This window comes from Microcaecilia unicolor, chromosome 2, assembly GCF_901765095.1.
Source record: "Microcaecilia unicolor chromosome 2, aMicUni1.1, whole genome shotgun sequence".
Taxonomy (NCBI): domain Eukaryota; kingdom Metazoa; phylum Chordata; class Amphibia; order Gymnophiona; family Siphonopidae; genus Microcaecilia; species Microcaecilia unicolor.
This window is the reverse complement of record NC_044032.1, coordinates 20,573,727-20,592,995: the sequence shown is the minus strand read 5'-3', so window position 1 is coordinate 20,592,995 and position 19,269 is coordinate 20,573,727. Positions and strand designations below refer to the sequence as shown.

At 46.6% G+C, this 19,269-nt stretch overlaps 1 protein-coding gene across 1 annotated transcript in view; it reads right to left on the bottom strand.

The window, feature by feature from the left end:
• Positions 1-19,269, bottom strand: part of PHF24 (PHD finger protein 24) — a 228,631-nt gene that overhangs the window by 19,231 nt on the left and 190,131 nt on the right. Inside the window, exons 4-5 of the mRNA XM_030191879.1 lie at positions 17,989-18,067; positions 9,345-9,547 (exon numbers count right to left, since the gene is read on the bottom strand). Of these exons, the coding sequence (XP_030047739.1) occupies positions 9,345-9,547; positions 17,989-18,067 (282 nt within the window). The remainder of the gene's footprint in view (positions 1-9,344; positions 9,548-17,988; positions 18,068-19,269) is intronic.

The following is a 19,269-nucleotide window of genomic DNA, read 5'->3' as shown; positions in this document are numbered from 1 at the left end:
CACTTATCTGTGCATCCAGGTGCTAATGTTGCAACATTAGCACCTGGACGCACAGATAAGTGTTGATTGTAAAGGGAAAGTCTCATATGGTGTTATATATATATATATATATATATATATATATATATATATATATATATATATATACCGTATTTTTCGGACTATAAGACGCACTTTTTTCCCCCCAAATTTGGGAGGAAAATGGGGGGTGCATCTTATAGTCCGAAGGTAGAGATTTAGCAGGCCGCCCGCCCTCCCGCCCTCCCTCCGAGTTCGGGATCGCCCTCCCTAGGGTTACCTCCCCTCCCCCCGGCCCTGTCACCACCTCTCCCTCCTTTACTCACGTGATCTTCCCTGGTGGTCTAGTGACGTCGGGGCAGGAAAGAGCTCCCTCTTTCCTGCCTAGCACGTTGCTCTGCATCCTCCTGTATGCTGCCTGTGACGGTCTCAGCGAGATTCAAAATGGCCGCCGAGAATTGAAGTCTCGCGAGGCCACTTCAATTCTCGGAGGCCATTTTGAATCTTGCCGAGACCGTCACAGGCAGCATACAGGAGGATGCAGAGCAGCGCGCTGGGCAGGATAGAGGGGGCTCTTTCCTGCCCCGACGTCACTACACCACCAGGGAAGATCGCGTGAGTAAGGGGAGAGGTGGTGACAGGGCCGGGGGGAGGGGAGGTAACCCTAGGGAGGGCGATCACGAACTTGGAGGGAGGGATTCGGACAAGACGCACCGGAGCACCTAGGTTTTAGAGGAGGGAAAAAGTGTGTCTTATAGTCCGAATTTTTTTTTTCCTATTTCCTTCCTCTAAAACCTAGGTGCATCTTATAGTCCGAAAAATATGGTATATATATATATATATATATATATATATATATATATATATATATATATATATATATATATATATTTATTTATTTATTTATTTATTTATTTATTTGCAAGCTATTAGACACTCCTATTACAATTTCTACTAGTTTGTGTATTGTATCCAACTATCTAGGCAGGGTACAATATAACACTCATTAAAAAAAAAAACACATAAAAAAAAATCCAATGCCCCAGAAAAGCCTGAAAACCCACCCCTGGAAAGCTTGAACACCCACCCCTCAAGCAAACGCTTTGCAAAACAATCAGGTTTTTAACTGCTTCTTAAACTGGGACACAGAAAAGAACTGCCGCATAGCCGGAGGAAGAGAATTCCACAGACAAGGGTCAGCTACAGCAAAAACTCAATTCCAAATTTCCTCCAAATGCAGCTGATGAAATGAAGGGACCAACCAGCAAATTCAAATCTTGAGACCGCAAGCACTGCACCAAGGCAAATGGAGCAACACCCTGACGTGCCTGGAATACCAGCAGCAAAAGCTTAAACTCAATACACTGCACCACAGGTAACCAGTGCAATAGCGTATAGGCCGAGGGACTGAGCTTACGTTTAGGTGCGGCCATCAACGCCACTGAAAACCTGGTGTAAATGGCCTGTGCCTAGATGTACGTGCATTCCCTTGAGTTCTGTAACAACACACGTCAATGGGATTGACACCCCCGACATGCTTACACTCCTCCAATGGCCACGCCCACTTTCAGCTCCACGCGTTGGAATTTACACACGCCTCTGTTTAGAATACGCCTAAAAAGAAGCATTTATAAATTCCAATTATTGCCAATTAGTGATGATAATTGGCTGTTATCGGCCAATATTCATGACTAATTGATTCATTACTCAATTGGCTGCTCAGATTCCGTTATACAATACTAGCATAAGTTAGCATTTATGGGCCAATAGCAGACATAAATGTACACATTTATATGTAGCACTTTATCATGTACTACCCAAAATGACAGTTTACTTGCTTGTAGGATAAATCCACTCTCAAATAATGCAAGTCCTTTCCTTGACCCACCTGCACTAAATATACTCATCCATTCCTTCATTATCAGTAAACTAGACTATTGCAATTCGTTCTACATGGGTCTCAGAACATCTGACATCAGGCGTCTACAAGTAGTCCAGAACACATCAACGGTAAAAAGAAATTTGACCACATCACTCCTCTATTGAAAGCGGTCCATTGGCTCCCCCTACCTCATCATTTCATCTATAAAATCTTACTTTTGGTCTTCAAAGACCATCAATCAGGAGAACCATCCTATGTCTCGCGAATGCTAACACCCATATGCAAAAACGAGAACGCTACGATCAACTTTTCAAAACTTGCTGATAATCCTATCTTTCCGAGAGGTAATCCAGCAACATACCAGAAAGGCTATTTTTACAGTTCAGGGTCTAGAACACTGGAACAAAATTGCCCCAGTCCCTTCACCAACACATATCCATCAACCTTAAAACATTTCTTTTCTTGGATGTGTACTCCTAATTCCATTATTTATTTATTTGTTACATTTGTATCCCACATTTTCCCACCTATTTGCAGGCTCAATGTGGCTTACATAGTACCGTGATGGCGATTGCCAACTCCGGTAGAGAAACAGATACAAAGTCAGGGCCGTGCCAACACGGTAAGCACTGCAGGGGGCGCCTACCTTCAAGGGCGCTGCACCGTCGCATTGTATTTTTTTTAAAAAACCTTACTCCTCCGCTCCCCTCCATCTCCGATTCCCTGGCGCTTTAAATTTACCTCGCTCCGCCTCCGATGTCTGTGCAGCATCAGTGAAAGCGCTGCCTGTCTGACGTCTCTCCACCAGCCTTCCCTTTGCTCGTTCGTTCCCTCTGTGTCCCGCCCTCAAGGAAATGACGTCAGAAGAAGGCGGGACACAGAGGGAACGAACGAACGAGCGAAGGGAAGGCTGGGCTGGTGGAGAGACGTCAGACAGGCAGCACTTTCACTGACGCTGCGCAAATGTCAGAGGGAGGTAAATTTAAAAGTCCGGGGGGCCACGCGCGCGCGTGCGACAACTGATAGTCTGCAGGGGGGCGCCAGAGACCCTAGGCATGCCCTGTACAAAGTGATATTATAGTTGAATAAGGTTCTTATGTTACAGGTTATCAATAGAAATCAAACAAAATAAAACATGGAAAAGAAAATAAGATGATACCTTTTTTATTGGACATAACTTAATACATTTCTTGATTAGCTTTCGAAGGTTGCCCTTCTTCGTCAGATCGGAATTAAGCACAGTGAGAATCCTGAAAGGTAACTTTAAAACCATACAAGAACGTAAGACCTTTGAAGTCAGCATGATTGAATATTTTAACACCCAACAGAAAGGACTTAACAAGGATCTGGGGTTCCTAGCCCATTATAAACCATAAAGCTGTATGTCTCTGTTGATCACCCTCCCCTCACCTATCCACACCCACCCTGTTAGAATATCAATGATATGCTTTGATATCCCCATGCATACCTCCAACCCACCCCCATCCTCCCACCCTGTCAGACTGTCATAGTAATGCTTGAATGTTTTCACTTATATACACTGTCAGCTAGCACATTTGCTTATTTCCGATCTGACGAAGAAGGGCAACCTTCGAAAGCTAATCAAGAAATGTATTAAGTTATGTCCAATAAAAAAGGTATCATCTTATTTTCTTTTCCATGTTTTATTTTGTTTGATTTCTATAGATTCTACATGGAATGTTGCTATTCCACTAGCAACATTCCATGTAGAAGTCGGCCCTTGTAGATCACCAATGTGGCCGCGCAGGCTTCTGCTTCTGTGAGTCTGACGTCCTGCACGTACGTGCAGGACGTCAGACTCACAGAAACAGAAGCCTGCGCAGGAATGTTGCTAGTGGAATAGCAACATTCCATGTAGAATGTCCAATAGTAGCAACATTCCATGTAGAATCTCCAATGGTATCTATTTTACTGTCATAGTAATGCTTGAATGTTTTCACTTATATACACTGTCAGCTAGCACATTTGCTTATTTCCGATCTGACGAAGAAGGGCAACCTTCGAAAGCTAATCAAGAAATGTATTAAGTTATGTCCAATAAAAAAGGTATCATCTTATTTTCTTTTCCATGTTTTATTTTGTTTGATTTCTATTGATAACCTTCATAAACAAGAAAATGCAAAAAGATATTTGGTAGAAAAGTATAACGAACTTAAGGAGGCTTTTATGGACTTACTAGTAAAAAAGGCCCGTTTCTGACACAAATGAAACGGGCGCTAGCAAGGTTTTCCTCGGAGTGTGTATGTTTGGGAGAGTGTATGTGAGAGTGACTGTGAGAGTCAGAGTGAAAGTGTGAGTGTGTGAGAGAGAGAGTGTGTTTGTGAGAGAGTGTGTGTGTGAGAATGAGAGTGTGTGCAAGTGTGTATGTGAGACACAGTGTGATAGAGAGTGTGTGTGTGTGTGCCCATACATGCTCCTCTGTCCCCTGCCCCCTCCATTCATCCCTATCCAGCATTTTCCCTCTCTGCCTGAGGCCTGCCCTGCAATCCATATCCATCCATGCCCATCTGTCCCCTCCATTCATCCCTATCCAGCAATTCCCCTCTCCCTGAGTCCTGCCCTTCCAATCCATGCCCATCCATGCTCATCTGTCACCTGGCCCCTCCATTTTTCCCTATCCAGCATTTCCCCTCTCTGCCTGAGGCCTGCTCTGCAATCCATATCCATCCATGCCCATCTGTCCCCTCCATTCATCCCTTTCCAGCAATTCCCCTCTCCCTGAGTCCTGCCCTTCCAATCCATGCCCATCCATGCTCCTCTGTCACCTGGCCCCTCCATTTTTCCCTATCCAGCATTTCCCCTCTCTGCCTGAGGCCTGCTCTGCAATCCATATCCATCCATGCCCATCTGTCCCCTCCATTCATCCCTATCCAGCAATTCCCTTCTCCCTGAGTCCTGCCCTTCCAATCCATGCCCATCCATGCTCATCTGTCACCTGGCCCCTCCATTTTTCCCTATCCAGCCATTGCCCTCTCTCCCTGAGGCCTGCCCTGCAATCCATTTCCATCCATGCCCATCTGTCCCCTCTATTCATCCCTATCCAGCAATTTCCCTCTCTCCCTGAGTCCTGCCCTCCCAATCCATGCCCATCCATGCTCCTCTGTCCCCTGCCCCCTCCATTCATCCCTTTCCAGCAATTCCCCTCTCCCTGAGTCCTGCCCTTCCAATCCATGCTCCTCTGTCACCTGGCCCCTCCATTTTTCCCTATCCAGCATTTCCCCTCTCTGCCTGAGGCCTGCTCTGCAATCCATATCCATCCATGGCCATCTGTCCCCTCCATTCATTCTTATCCAGCAATTCCCCTCTCCCTGAGTCCTGCCCTTCGAATCCATGCCCATCCATGCTCATCTGTCACCTGGCCCCTCCATTTTTCCCTATCCAGCCATTGCCCTCTCTCCCTGAGGCCTGCCCTGCAATCCATTTCCATCCATGCCCATCTGTCCCCTCTATTCATCCCTATCCAGCAATTTCCCTCTCTCCCTGAGTCCTGCCCTTCCAATCCATGCCCATCCATGCTCATCTGTCACCTGGCCCCTCCATTTTTCCCTATCCAGCATTTCCCCTCTCTGCCTGAGGCCTGTCCTGCAATCCATATCCATCCATGGCCATCTGTCCCCTCCATTCATTCTTATCCAGCAATTCCCGTCTCCCTGAGTCCTGCCCTTCGAATCCATGCCCATCCATGCTCATCTGTCACCTGGCCCCTCCATTTTTCCCTATCCAGCCATTGCCCTCTCTCCCTGAGGCCTGCCCTGCAATCCATTTCCATCCATGCCCATCTGTCCCCTCTATTCATCCCTATCCAGCAATTTCCCTCTCTCCCTGAGTCCTGCCCTTCCAATCCATGCCCATCCATGCTCATCTGTCACCTGGCCCCTCCAGTTTTCCCTATCCAGCATTTCCCCTCTCTGCCTGAGGCCTGTCCTGCAATCCATATCCATCCATGGCCATCTGTCCCCTCCATTCATTCTTATCCAGCAATTCCCGTCTCCCTGAGTCCTGCCCTTCGAATCCATGCCCATCCATGCTCATCTGTCACCTGGCCCCTCCATTTTTCCCTATCCAGCCATTGCCCTCTCTCCCTGAGGCCTGCCCTGCAATCCATTTCCATCCATGCCCATCTGTCCCCTCTATTCATCCCTATCCAGCAATTTCCCTCTCTCCCTGAGTCCTGCCCTCCCAATCCATGCCCATCCATGCTCCTCTGTCCCCTGCCCCCTCCATTCATCACTTTCCAGCAATTGCCCTCTCTTCCTGAGCCCTGCCATCCCAATCCATGCCCATCCATGCTCCTCTGTCCCCTGCCGCCTCCATTCATCCTTTTGCAGCAAGTCCCCTGTCTCCCTTTCATGACCCCCCTTGCATCCATGCTCCTCTCTCTCCCATGTCCCAGCCTGGGCCGCCCTCTTCTCCCCCCCCCCCCCCCTTCGCATCCATGCTGTCGTTTCTCCCCTGCCCTCCCGCTCCCATTGTTGTTCTTTAGTGGCCACCCTCTTCTCTCCCCCCAACATGGTTGTTTTTTTTTTTTTTTCTTGTTTTCAAATTTACCTCCGTGCCGGTTACGGCAGCGAAGCGTCAGGGAAGGAGGCGGCGCTCCCGACGTCTAGGTTTCCCTTCGCTGTGTTCCGCCTTCTTTTGACGTCATCCTTGACGTCAGAAGAAGGCGGAACACAGCGAAGGGAAGGCTAGACGTCGGGAGCGCCGCCTCCTTCCCTGACGCTTCGCTGCCGAGCGTTGCGATTGGTTGAGTGTCATTGCTCCGCCCTCGACGTCATCACGTTTGACGCGTGGGCGGGGCAGACACAATGCGATCTCACCCCCTTCACTTTAGAATGTTGGCTAACAGAGGCTTCATTAGAACGTTGGAGGTGCGTTTTATATAGAGAGATGAGGAAGCTGCTCAGTTACTAGTCCAATGAACAAGCGGGTCAGATTCTGAGCTTCTGAAGTCCTTTTTCCTCCTTTTTTGGAAATTCTCTCTTTTGAAAAGAAGGACTTAGTATAGCCTAGATATTACTTGCATTATTTGACAGAGCACTTTATTATGTAAAATGACACTATTCTATAAGCAAAAAATAGGACCTGCTGACGCCCCACTCATGCACCTCCCCCTGTGAACACTCTCTTACATTTACATACTATATATGGCACCCAAAGTTGTGTGCCCAACTCTGCACCCACTTCCGAGACGTGTGTGCAAATAGATTATTTTATTTATTTTTGTTACATTTGTACCCCGCGCTTTCCCACTCATGGCAGGCTCAATGCGGCAGGCAATGGAGGGTTAAGTGACTTGCCCAGAGTCACAAGGAGCTGCCTGTGCCAGGAATTGAACTCAGTTCCTCAGGACCAAAGTCCACCACCCTAACCACTAGGCCACTCCTCCATTGGATAATGAGCTCAGAAACCATCAATAACCGGGTACCAACAACCAATTACTGATGTTAATTGGCACTCATTAAAAGCTGTGCCCGCATCTGGCTGCGTGCTATTCTGTAAGGCATGGCGCCTATCTCTACTAGTGTGTAACTCAAAAGGGGGTGTGGCCATCGGCATTCTGAAAAGTTGCGCATAGAATTCCAGAACGCTGCCTAACCGCGCCTAACTTGGGCGTTGACATTTACACAAGATTTTAGCAGGACGTAAGTCCAATGCCCAAACGTTAGGTGCAGGATCCATGCTAAATGCTATTCTGTATAAGGTGTGTGCCCTTTGTAGAATAGCGTAGCGTTAATGTTTAAAGCTTTCAGCGCCTAGGTCTCGGTGCTGTTTACTGAGGGGGTCTTTTACAAAGGCATGTTAGGGGTTTTAGTGCACACTAAGTGCTAGGGACGTCCATAGAAATACATGGGCATCTCTAACGTTTAGTGCGTGCTTATTTTTAGTGTGCGCTAAAAACGCTAGAGTGCCTTTGTAAAAGGACCCCTGAATTCTCTATTCAGCAACGAATGCACTCACAAAGAATACCACCAAGTGAGCACATAGCAATTATTTTATATATTATTTATTTGTTACATTGTATCCCACATTTTCCCACCTATTTGTAGGCTTAATGTGACTTACATAGTACCGGAGAGGCCTTTGCAGGCTCCAGTGTGAACAAATACAAAGTGATGTTGTGATAAGATCAAGTTCATGTGGCACAGCCACACTAGCGAATCGTACAACGGAAGAGTTGAGTTATGTCCATTACGTACTTTAGTTTTGTTGTGTTGCAGAGATCAGGCATTTATGGTGGATTGGAAGGGTATGCCTTTTTAAACAGGTTAGTTTTTAGTTTTTTCCGGAAGTTTAGGTGGTCATACATGGTTTTCAAGGCTTTTGGTAAAGCGTTCCACAGTTGTGTGCCTATGTAGGAAAAATTGGATGCGTACGTTGATTTGTATTTGAGTCCTTTGCAGCTTGGGTAGTACAGATTTAGTTACGTTCGTGTTGATTCGGATGTGTTTCTGGTTGGTAGGTCAATCAAGTCTGTCATGTATCCCGGGGCTTCGCCGTAGATAATTTTGTGGACCAGAGTGCAGATTTTGAAAGCAATGCATTCTTTGATTGGGAGCCAGTGTAGTTTTTCGCGGAGGGGATTTGCTCTTTCAAATCACGTTTTTCCGAAGATAAGCCTAGCTGCTGTGTTTTGAGCGGTCTGAAGTTTCTTTAAGGTTTGTTCTTTGCATCCTGCATAAATTCCATTGCAGTAGTCTACGCGGCTTAGTACCATTGATTGTATCAGGTTGCGGAAATGTTTCCCTTGGGAAGAATTGTTTCACGTGTTTCAGTTTCCACATTGAATGGAACATTTTCTTTGTTGTGGATGTCACTTGGCTCTCTAGTGTTAGGTTGCGGTCCAATGTGATGCCGAGGATTTTCAGGCTGTCTGAGATAGGGAGGGTGTAATCTGGGGTGTTGATAATTGTGGGGTTGACCGTGCCTTGTTGGGATGAGAGGATAAGAGTGTGTTTTTTCTTTGTTTAGTTTTAGTTGAAATGCATTTGCCCAAGAGTCCATGATGTTCAAGCTGATTTCTGTCAATTTAGATTTGTAAGGAATGTATATTGTGACATCATCTGCATAGATAAAGGGGTTAAGGCCTTGGTTGGATAAGGACTTGGCTAGAGGGGTCATCATTAGGTTGAAGAGGATCGGTGATAGCGGTGATCCTTGTGGTACTCCGCAGTCTGCTTTCCATGGTGATGATATGTTTGTGGTTAGGAAACCCTTGATCCAACTAAGTATGTTTCCACCAATCCCGAACTTATCTAGTAATCTTATTAATATATTGTGGTTTACCATATCAAATGCACCGGGGGGGGGGGGGGGGGGGCTAAAATGTGCCCCCTCACCTCAGGCTCTGGACCCCCCTCCCATCGAAGTCTGGCTACGCCCCTGCTTTGAACTGACCCAGGCCTTCCCCCCTTCTTGGTTTTACCTGTGTCCGAATCTTCTGTAGTAGCTGGATGGATTCGTGGGAGAGGAAGTCCGACCATTCTACCTGCCCTTTCTTGTCGGGGTCCAGAGCGGAGAACTGCAGCAGGACCTGTTCCTCCAGCTCCTCACTCATCTGCTTGTCATTGAGCTTCTTGTATACTTGATGCTTATAGTGTAGGTAATCATCCACGTTCAGGCAGGACTCTGAAAACGGAAAGACAGTAAGTAGGGCAGATGAGCAGAGAACTCTGGCAAACTAAACTCTGGCCGTATTTAAAACTATTCAACTGGCCAGGAGCTAAATAGTCTTAAGCCGGATAAGCACTAATATTGAGCGTGAGATAGCTGGCTATCTTGGCTGAATATTACCGCTCAGCAGCTAGCCCAGACACCAGCTATGTTGCACGACATAGCCGATAAGCGCCAATATTTAATTGGCTGACCGGCTAAATTAGCAGCCAGATATACCTGCTGTATTTACCGCCTTCAGTGAATTCCTTCAAAAAGGCAGTAAATAAATTCTAATCAATAAAATAAATAATAAATAAATAAAATATTCACACGAGTATCTTTAGCCGCTATAACTTAGCCGAGCAACCGATGAATATCGGTTTAACTGGCTATGGGACCCTTTTACAAAGCCACGGGTAGGCTGTACCTGCATGCAGCACGCACCCAAATGAGACAACCGCCAGGCCAGCACACCCTCCTGGTGGTAATTTCAGATTTGGTGTGCGCCCATAATGCGTGGATGAATTATTTATTTATTTCCTCCTATGTGCGCCGGTTCTGGCAGTAATCAGCACTTGGCGCACGCCAACCAGTCGGGGCAGGCTCTCCACTGAGTGGATGAACACAATATCCCACGAGGTGTAGATGCGCAAAAATAAGGGGGAAATGGACCAATGACTTCAGGACATAGAGACTATGATGGTGTGTAAAAGAGTAAACTTTACTGAAGACTCGACACAGTACTGTGTTTCGGCCACAGGCCTGCCTCAGGAGTCTTAATTGGAGTAAAAAGTGTTTGGATACTTGTCCGTCTAAAACGGTCGCATCCGAAGAGAGAGACATTTGGTCGTTTCATTATACTTGAGTCTGATGATCGTTGAGACTTCAAAGTATTGGACATCTCCTTGGCATACTTCTTTGTGTACCGTTTTAGACGGACAAGTATCCAAACACTTTTTACTCCAATTAAGACTCCTGAGGCAGGCCTGTGGCCGAAACACAGTACTGTGTCGAGTCTTCACTAAAGTTTACTCTTTTACACATCATCATAGTCTCTATGTCCTGAAGTCATTGGTCCATTTCCCACTTGTTTTTGCGCACGCCAACCAGTCACCATACGTGTAACACGTGAGCCTTTACTGCCAGATCAATGGGTGGCATTAAGGGCTCAGGCCGGTTTTGGATGCACGCTGGTTTCATTTTTATCACAGGCCCTTTTCTCATCCCATTAAAAAAAAAAGCCCTTTTATGTACATGTGGTAAAAAGTGGGCCGGCGCACGCCCAATACTCGTGCCTATACTACCGCAGGCCACTTTTTACCTCAGCTTAGTAAAAGGGCCCCTATGTTTTTGGCGGCCAACCCCCTCCCCCCCCCCCCCCCCCCCCCCCCCCCAGAAATTCAATGCCGGTCACTGGATATGGCCCCAGCATTGAATTTGCAAGTTCGCCACCAACTGCAGGAGTTCAGCAAATTGCCAAAACCTGTCGTTTCTTTCTCTATAACATCAGCAAAATCCGTCCCTTCCTCTCTGAGCACTCTACCAGAACCCTTATCCACACTCTCATCACCGCTCGCCTAGATTATTGCAACCTGCTTCTCACCGGCCTCCCACTGTTCCTCTGATCCCATTCCCACCCACCTTCTTAATGCCATCTCTCCTGCTCTTATTCCTTTTATCTGTCTCAACCTCTCACTTTCCACTGCGACTGTCCCTGCTGCCTTTAAACATGCTGTGGTCACACCTCTCCTTAAGAAGCCTTCACTCGACCCTACTTGTCCCTCTAATTACCGACCCATCTCCCTCCTTCCTTTTCTCTCCAAATTACTTGAGCGTGCTGTTCACCGCCGCTGCCTTGATTTTCTCTCCTCACATGCTATTCTTGACCCACTACAATCTGGTTTTCGCCCTCTCCACTCAACCGAAACTGCGCTTACTAAAGTCTCCAATGACCTATTACTGGCTAAATCCAGAGGTCAATATTCCATCCTCATTCTTCTTGATCTGAGTTTGCATGTGTTCACTGCTCCCTCTGCCCCGGAACAGGAAGTAACAGGCGCGCACCACGGCACCCCCTCCCAGCAGCGTGCACCTGGGGCGGACCGCCCCACCGCCCCCCCCCTTGGTACGCCACTGCTTATTATTATTAGCATTTGTATAGCGCTACCAGGCGCACGCAGCGCTGAACACCTGATACAAAGAGACAGTCCCTGTTCAAAAGAGCTTACAATCTAAATAATACAGTTACGGGTGAGGGAAGTAATGGGTGAGAAGGAAGGAAGGGACAAGGGGAGGGCAATCGAGTAGTGGCTAGGAGCTAAAAGCAGAAGTGAAAAGGTGGGTTTTCAGCATAGATTTGAAAACAGGTAGAGATGGGGCTAGACGTATAGGTCCAGGAAGTCTATTCTCCTCTACTGCTAATTCCTTTTAACTCTCTGCACCTCACGCCTGGAATAAACTTCCTGAGCCTATATGTCTAGCCCCCTCTTTGGCCGTTTTCAAGCCTAAGCTTAAAGCCCACCTCTTTACCACTGCTTTTGACTCCTAACCACTGCTCACCTGTCCTGTCCTTTTTCCTCACCTCTTTATTCCCTTACCCTTAATTGTTCTGTCTGTCTGCCTGTCTTATCTAGATTGTAAGCTCTTTGAGCAGGGACTGTCTTTTTTGTGTATGGTGTACAGCGCTGCGTATGCCTTGTAGCGCTATAGAAATGATAAGTAGTAGTAGTAATGTAGAAGCCTGCCCTTACAGATCAGCAACACAGTGGCGCAGGCTTCTGTTTCTGTGAGTCTGACGTCCTGCACGTACGTGCAGGACGTCAGACTCACAGAAACAGAAGCCTGCGCGGCTACGTTGCTAATCTACATGGAATGTTGCTAGTGAAGGATTAGCCTAGTGGTTAGTGCAGTGGAACATGGAATGTTGTTACTATTTGAGATTCTGGAATGTTGCTATTACTTGAGATTCTACATGGAATGTTGCTACTATTGAGATTCTGTTGCTACTATTTGAGATTCTCCATGGAATGTTGCTATTCCACTAGCAACATTCCATATTTAGACTGTGAGCTCTTTGAGCAGGGACTGTCTTTTTATGTATGGTGTACAGCGCTGCGTATGCCTTGTAGCGCTATAGAAGTGGTAAGTAGTAGTAGTAATGTAGAAGCCTGCCCTTACAGATCAGCAACACAGTGGCGCAGGCTTCTGTTTCCGTGAGTCTGACGTCCTGCACATACGTGCAGGACGTCAGACTCACAGAAACAGAAGCCTGCGCGGCTACATTGCTAATCTACATGGAATGTTGCTAGTGAAGGATTAGCCTAGTGGTTAGTGCAGTGGAACATGGAATGTTGTTACTATTTGAGATTCTGGAATGTTGCTATTACTTGAGATTCTACATGGAATGTTGCTACTATTTGAGATTCTCCATGGAATGTTGCTATTCCACTAGCAACATTCCATATTTAGATTGCGAGCTCTTTGAGCAGGGACTGTCTTGTAATGTATGGTGTACAGCGCTGCGTATGCCTTGTAGCGCTATAGAAATGATAAGTAGTAGTAGTTAGCCAAGCTCCCTACCACAGTCTCAATATAGGCCCCACTTTATTTAAAAAAAAAAAAAAGAACTATGCAAATCTTGTTTTCCGCATAACTGTCAAAACTTGACCAATTTCAATAAAATGTGGGATGTATCATCCTGAATAAATTTGCAATAAAACTACACCTCACCAAAATGACATTTTGCCATCGCCTAGCGCTTATCATCATGATACACGCAGACACCATTTTGCTTTAAACATAAGTGGTCAGGTTTTCAGTCAGGAGAATCTGATCCTTATTAAAACTTTGTATCTGTGGAAAGGTTATGGTTCTCAGACTGGTGCAAGAGTTTCCGGAAAAGAGGTGGAAGAGGGCAAGCACAGAATATGTCTTGAAGAAATTGTGAAAAACAGGCTCAACTGATAACCGATCGCCAGTCAGGAAGTGGCAGGGCCCAATCAGTTGGCACTGAAGAAAACATTGCAACAGCTGAAGAGCCAGGTAGTATAGGCTTTTTGAAAATTTATTCAGAATGATATATCCCAGGTGGCCAATGTAACGCCCATTTTTAAAAAAGGCTCCAGGGGAGATCCGGGAAATTATAGACCGGTGAGTCTGACGTCGGTGCCGGGGAAAATGGTAGAGGCTATTATTAAAAACAAAATTACAGAGCACATCCGAGGATATGGATTACTGAGACCGAGTCAGCATGGCTTTTGTGTGGGGAAATCTTGCCTGACCAATTTACTTCAATTCTTTGAAGGAGTGAACAAACATGTGGACAAAGGGGAGTCGGTTGATATTGTGTATCTGGATTTTCAAAAGGCGTTTGACAAGGTACCTCATGAAAGGCTACAGAGGAAATTGGAGGGTCATGGGATAGGAGGAAATGTCCTATTGTGGATTAAAAACTGGCTGAAGGATAGGAAACAGAGAGTGGGGTTAAATGGGCAGTATTCACAATGGAGAAGGGTAGCTAGTGGTGTTCCTAAGGGGTCTGTGCTAGGACCTCTGCTTTTTAATATATTTATAAATGATTTAGAGATGGGAGTAACTAGCGAGGTAATTAAATTTGCTGATGACACAAAGTTATTCAAAGTCGTTAACTCGCGACAAGATTGTGAAAAATTGCAGAAGGACCTTATGAGACTGGGAGACTGGGCGGCTAAATGGCAGATGACGTTTAATGTGAGCAAGTGCAAGGTGATGCATGTGGGAAAAAAAAACCAAATTATAGCTATGTCATGCAAGGTTCCGCATTAGGAGTTACGAACCAAGAAAGGGATCTGGGTGTTGTCGTCGATAATACACTGAAACCTTCTGCTCAGCTGCAGCTAGGAAAGCGAATAGAATGTTGGGTATTATTAGGAAAGATATGGAAAACAGGTGTGAGGATGTTATAATGCCATTGTATCGCTCCGTGGTGCGACCGCTCCATGAGTATTGTGTTCAATTCTGGTCACCGCATCTCAAGAAAGATATAGTAGAATTGGAAAAGGTGCAGCGAAGGGCGACTAAAATGATAGCGGGGATGGGACGACTTCCCTATGAAGAAAGACTAAGGAGGCTAGGGCTATACAGCTTGGAGAAGAGACGACTGAGGGGAGACATGATAGAGGTATATAAAATAATGAGTGGAGTGGAACAGGTGGATGTGAAGCGTCTGTTCACGCTTTCCAAAAATACTAGGACTAGGGGGCATGCGATGAAACTACAGTATAGTAAATTTAAAACAAATCGGAGAAAATTTTTCTTCACCCAACGTGTAATTAAACTCTGGAATTCGTTGCCGGAGAAAGTGGTGAAGGCGGTTAGCTTAGCAGAGTTTAAAAAGGGGTTGGACGGATTCCTAAAGGACAAGTCCATAAACCGCTACTAAACGGACTTGGAAAAATCCAAAATTCCAGGAATAACATGTATAGAATGTTTGTACGTTTGGGAAGCTTGCCAGGTGCCCTTGGCCTGGATTGGCTGCTGTCGTGGACAGGATGCTGGGCTCGATGGACCCTTGGTCTTTTCCCAGTATGGCATTACTTATGTACTTATGTACTAGTCAAGTTTTGACAGAGTTATGTAGAAAACAAGCTTTGTATGGATTCTTTTGAAACGCATAACTCAGGCAATCGCATCTCATCACCTGTAATTAATTAATAAAATAACCAGCCATACTTTTCTGGCAAAATCGGTCACAGCTTTATTACTTAACATATTCCAGGAACAAAAAGTAACCCGTAACTTACAAAATTTCACACTTTAGTTAATCGGTATCGAACGAACAGTATTTCACTGACTAATCATAATACTCCACAATGAAAAGATCTGCGGTGACACAAGACCCTTCATTTGTCCGTCCCCCCCCCCCCCCGGGGTCCATGATGGTGATGCACATGAACCAATGTCTGCACTCACACCCTCACTGTCTCTTGACCACTTCTGACTTCTCCAGTCACTTCCACTTGTCTGCCCCAAATCCCTACTGCGACAAAATCACCCCTTGAAGAAAACAAATCCTCTCGCCTCCACCAACCCCCAACCTGGGATGGGCGGGTGGGTAAATGATTCTCCACTTCCCAGCTCCCAAATCAAACATTCTCTCATGCCCAAATTACTTCTCCACATGAATATCGGAAAGCCGATTGGTGTGGGGAGGGATTTAACCAATCAGCTTTCCTACTCACCCCAATCTCTTTTCCCATCTATCAAACTTCTTCCTTTACACTTATCCTGCTCCCGCTATCCCCCCCCCCCCCCCCCCCCCCCCCCCCAACTCCTTACTCAATTTCCAGAAGTGACAGCTCGGCCCAGTTATGGTGCCGCTCGTTAATTCATCAGGGAAGCACAAACAGTATACATGACAATTTGTCCTTATATGAGCTTTGCTATTTATAGATAGATACTAGTTTTGTGAGCATAAGACCCTCATCCAAGAGAGTTATGGTACTTGATAGTTATGCTGTCAGACCCCAAGGTAGGGCCAGTGAAAGGGGAACAGAAGGGGTTCCCATTCGTCCTCCTCCTTACCCACACATTGGCAGGGCCGCCTAGAGGGGGGCAGAGGGGAGCAAAATTCCCCGGGCCCGGCCTCTAACAGGGCCCAGGAGCGGGCCCCTGGGTCTGACTCTCTCCTGTTCCTATCGGGAACTAGTCCCAGCACATTGGAACAGGTGAGAGACAGACCATGGCACTGGGCTCCCCTTGGAGGCTGGGGAGGAGCAGACGTACTGACGTAGGGGACGGGGACCCCCACGTCAGTGCGTCTGCTCCTTCCTGGCCTCCATCTGGTGGCAGCCCGAGAGTGAGTGAGGGGCAGCAGCTGCATTCTGGGTTGGGCCCAGCAACTGTGTCCCGAGTGCGGGTGGGGGGGGGGGGGCCTGGTGGCTGTGTCCCAAGTTGTGGGTGGGGACCCAGCGGCTGCTTCCTGAGTGGTGGGGGAGGCCGGGCAGCAGCCCTGCCCAAGGCCCGGCTCTGTCTCTCGCTGGCCCTGCACATTGGGTAGTACATTACATCAGACGTATCCTGCACAAGCCTCATGAGTTCAGTGCATTTAACGAAAGAAAAAGTAGGCATTCCCAGGATGATCACAATATATCACCAAAATATATTCAGTTCATCAATCCATGACAAATGTTTGAAATAAGAAAGTTTTTAACAACCTTTCAAATAATTTATCATTTGTTGGTTGTCTCAGAAACATTGGTAAGGAATTCCACCCTCTCGCAGACTGACAAAAGAGAATAAAGATGTGAAAATTGTTTTTTTGGTTTTTTTTTGTTACATTTGTACCCTGCGCTTTCCTACTCATGGCAGGCTCAATGCGGCTTACATGGGGCAATGGAGGGTTAAGTGACTTGCCCAGAGTCACAAGGAGCTGCCTGTGCCTGCAGTGGGAATTGAACCCAGTTCCCCAGGACCAAAGTCCACCACTCTAACCAGTAGGCCACCCAATGGGGCCACGCAGGCTTCTGTTTCTGTGAGTCTGACGTCCTGCACGTATGTGCAGGACGTCAGACTCACAGAAACAGAAGCCTGCACGGCCGCATTGCTGATCTGCAAGGGCAGCTTCTACATGGAATGTTGCTAGTGGAATTGCAACATTAACATTCCATGTAGAATCTCCAATAGTAGCAACATTCCATGTTGTTGTTACATTTGTACCCCATGCTTTCCCACTCATGGCAGGCTCAATGCGGCTTACATGGGGCAATGGAGGGTTAAGTGACTTGCCCAGAGTCACAAGGAGCTGCCTGTGCCTGAAGTGGGAATTGAACTCAGTTCCCCAGGACCAAAGTCCACCACCCTAACCACTAGGCCACTCCTCCACTGTTGCTACTATTTGAGATACTACATGGAATGTTGCTATTCCACTAGCAACATTCCATGTAGAAGTCAGCCCTTGCAGATCACCAATGTGGCCGCGCAGGCTTCTGCTTCTGTGAGTCTGACGTCCTGCACGTATGTGCAGGACATCAGACTCACAGAAACACATGGAATGTTGCTAGTGGAATAGCAACATTCCATTTAGAATCTCCAATAGTAGCAACATTCCATGTAGAATCTCCAATAGTATCTATTTTATTTCTGTTACATTTGTACCCTGCGCTTTCCCACTCATGGCAGGCTCAATGCGGCTTACATGGGGCAATGGAGGGTTAAGTGACTTGCCCAGAATCACAAGGAGCTGCCTGTGCCTGAAGTGGGAATCAAACTCAGTTCCCCAGGACCAAAGTCCACCACCCCAAACACTAGGCCACTAAATCGTTTTATACACCAACCTTCTAGGACTAGGATAGTGGAAAACTAGATAAGATCTTGACAGAGTATTAAAATTTCTGATTGGTATTTCAATAAGATTAGAGATATGGCTAGTCTCTCACCGGCTATTATCCTGCATTGCTTGATGGTCTCCATCAGGCTGTATGTCTCCTCCTCAGTCAGTAGAAGATTGAGATTATCCTGTCAATGGAGGAAGGAGAGGTTACAGAACTGAGACACAATCCAGGGTTCGACCTCCACAGTTCACATTCCTTTGTGTTTTCACGGGGGAGTTAGATCCAGGGAGACCTCGTTTTCCCAACATTACAGAGTGCACAACGTTTGATTGGTCCTTGAGAAAACAGGACTCTAACATCTTAAAGTGCATCCAATGTGTTCTGGAAGGTTGCTACCCATCATTTTTTGATTGTTTTCACATTGGTTCAATAAAAGCTATCACAGTCTGCTAACAAATGGCAGCAGATCCCCATCTAGAATCTCGTTTCTGCATTTGAGCTGGCCCTTAGATCGGACCACAGCAAGTAACCGCTCTTTCAGAACAAAATCATGCAGACATGCAACTATGTCTCGTGCTTGGTTCTCTCCGTGAGATCCCAGTGTCCCATACGCCCGGTCCATCTTAAGGACCACTCCTGACGTGTCCGCAGTTGGGTGAATCCTTAGCTTATGTTCACTTCACTAACCGTCTTCTAATAGATAGAAACATAGAAACATGACGGCAGATAAAGGCCACATGACCCATCCAGTCTGCCCATCCTCTGTAACCCCTAATTCTTCCTGTTCCTAAGCGATCCCACATGCTTATCCCATGAACAGTCCTCGACTCCACCACCTCCACCGGGAGGCTATTCCACGCCTCCACCACCCCTTCTGTGAAATAATACTTCCTTAGGTTACTCCTAAGCCTATTCCCATTATGACATCACAATATGAGCTCTGGTTACCAGAGACTGAAACTCTTCACACTAAGGGGGGAAAGTAAGCCAAGAATAGGACAATTGAGCCATTGTGACATCACTGATGAGGTTGGCTCTTAGGCATTGGTGGAATAGAAACATAGAAACATGACGGCAGATAAAGGCCATATGACCCATCCAGTCTGCCCATCCTCTGTAACCCCTAATTCTTCCTGTTCCTAAGCAATCCCACATGCTTATCCCATGCCTTTTTAAATTCTGGAACAGTTCTCGACTCCACCACCTCCACCGGGAGGCCATTCCACGCCTCCACCACCCTTTCTGTGAAATAATACTTCCTTAGGCTACTCCTAAGCCTATTCCCTCTTAACTTTGTCGTATGATCCCTCATTCCAGAGCTCTCCTTCATTTGGAAAAGGCTCTCTTCCTGTACATAAATGCCCTTGAGATATCATGTCTCCTCTC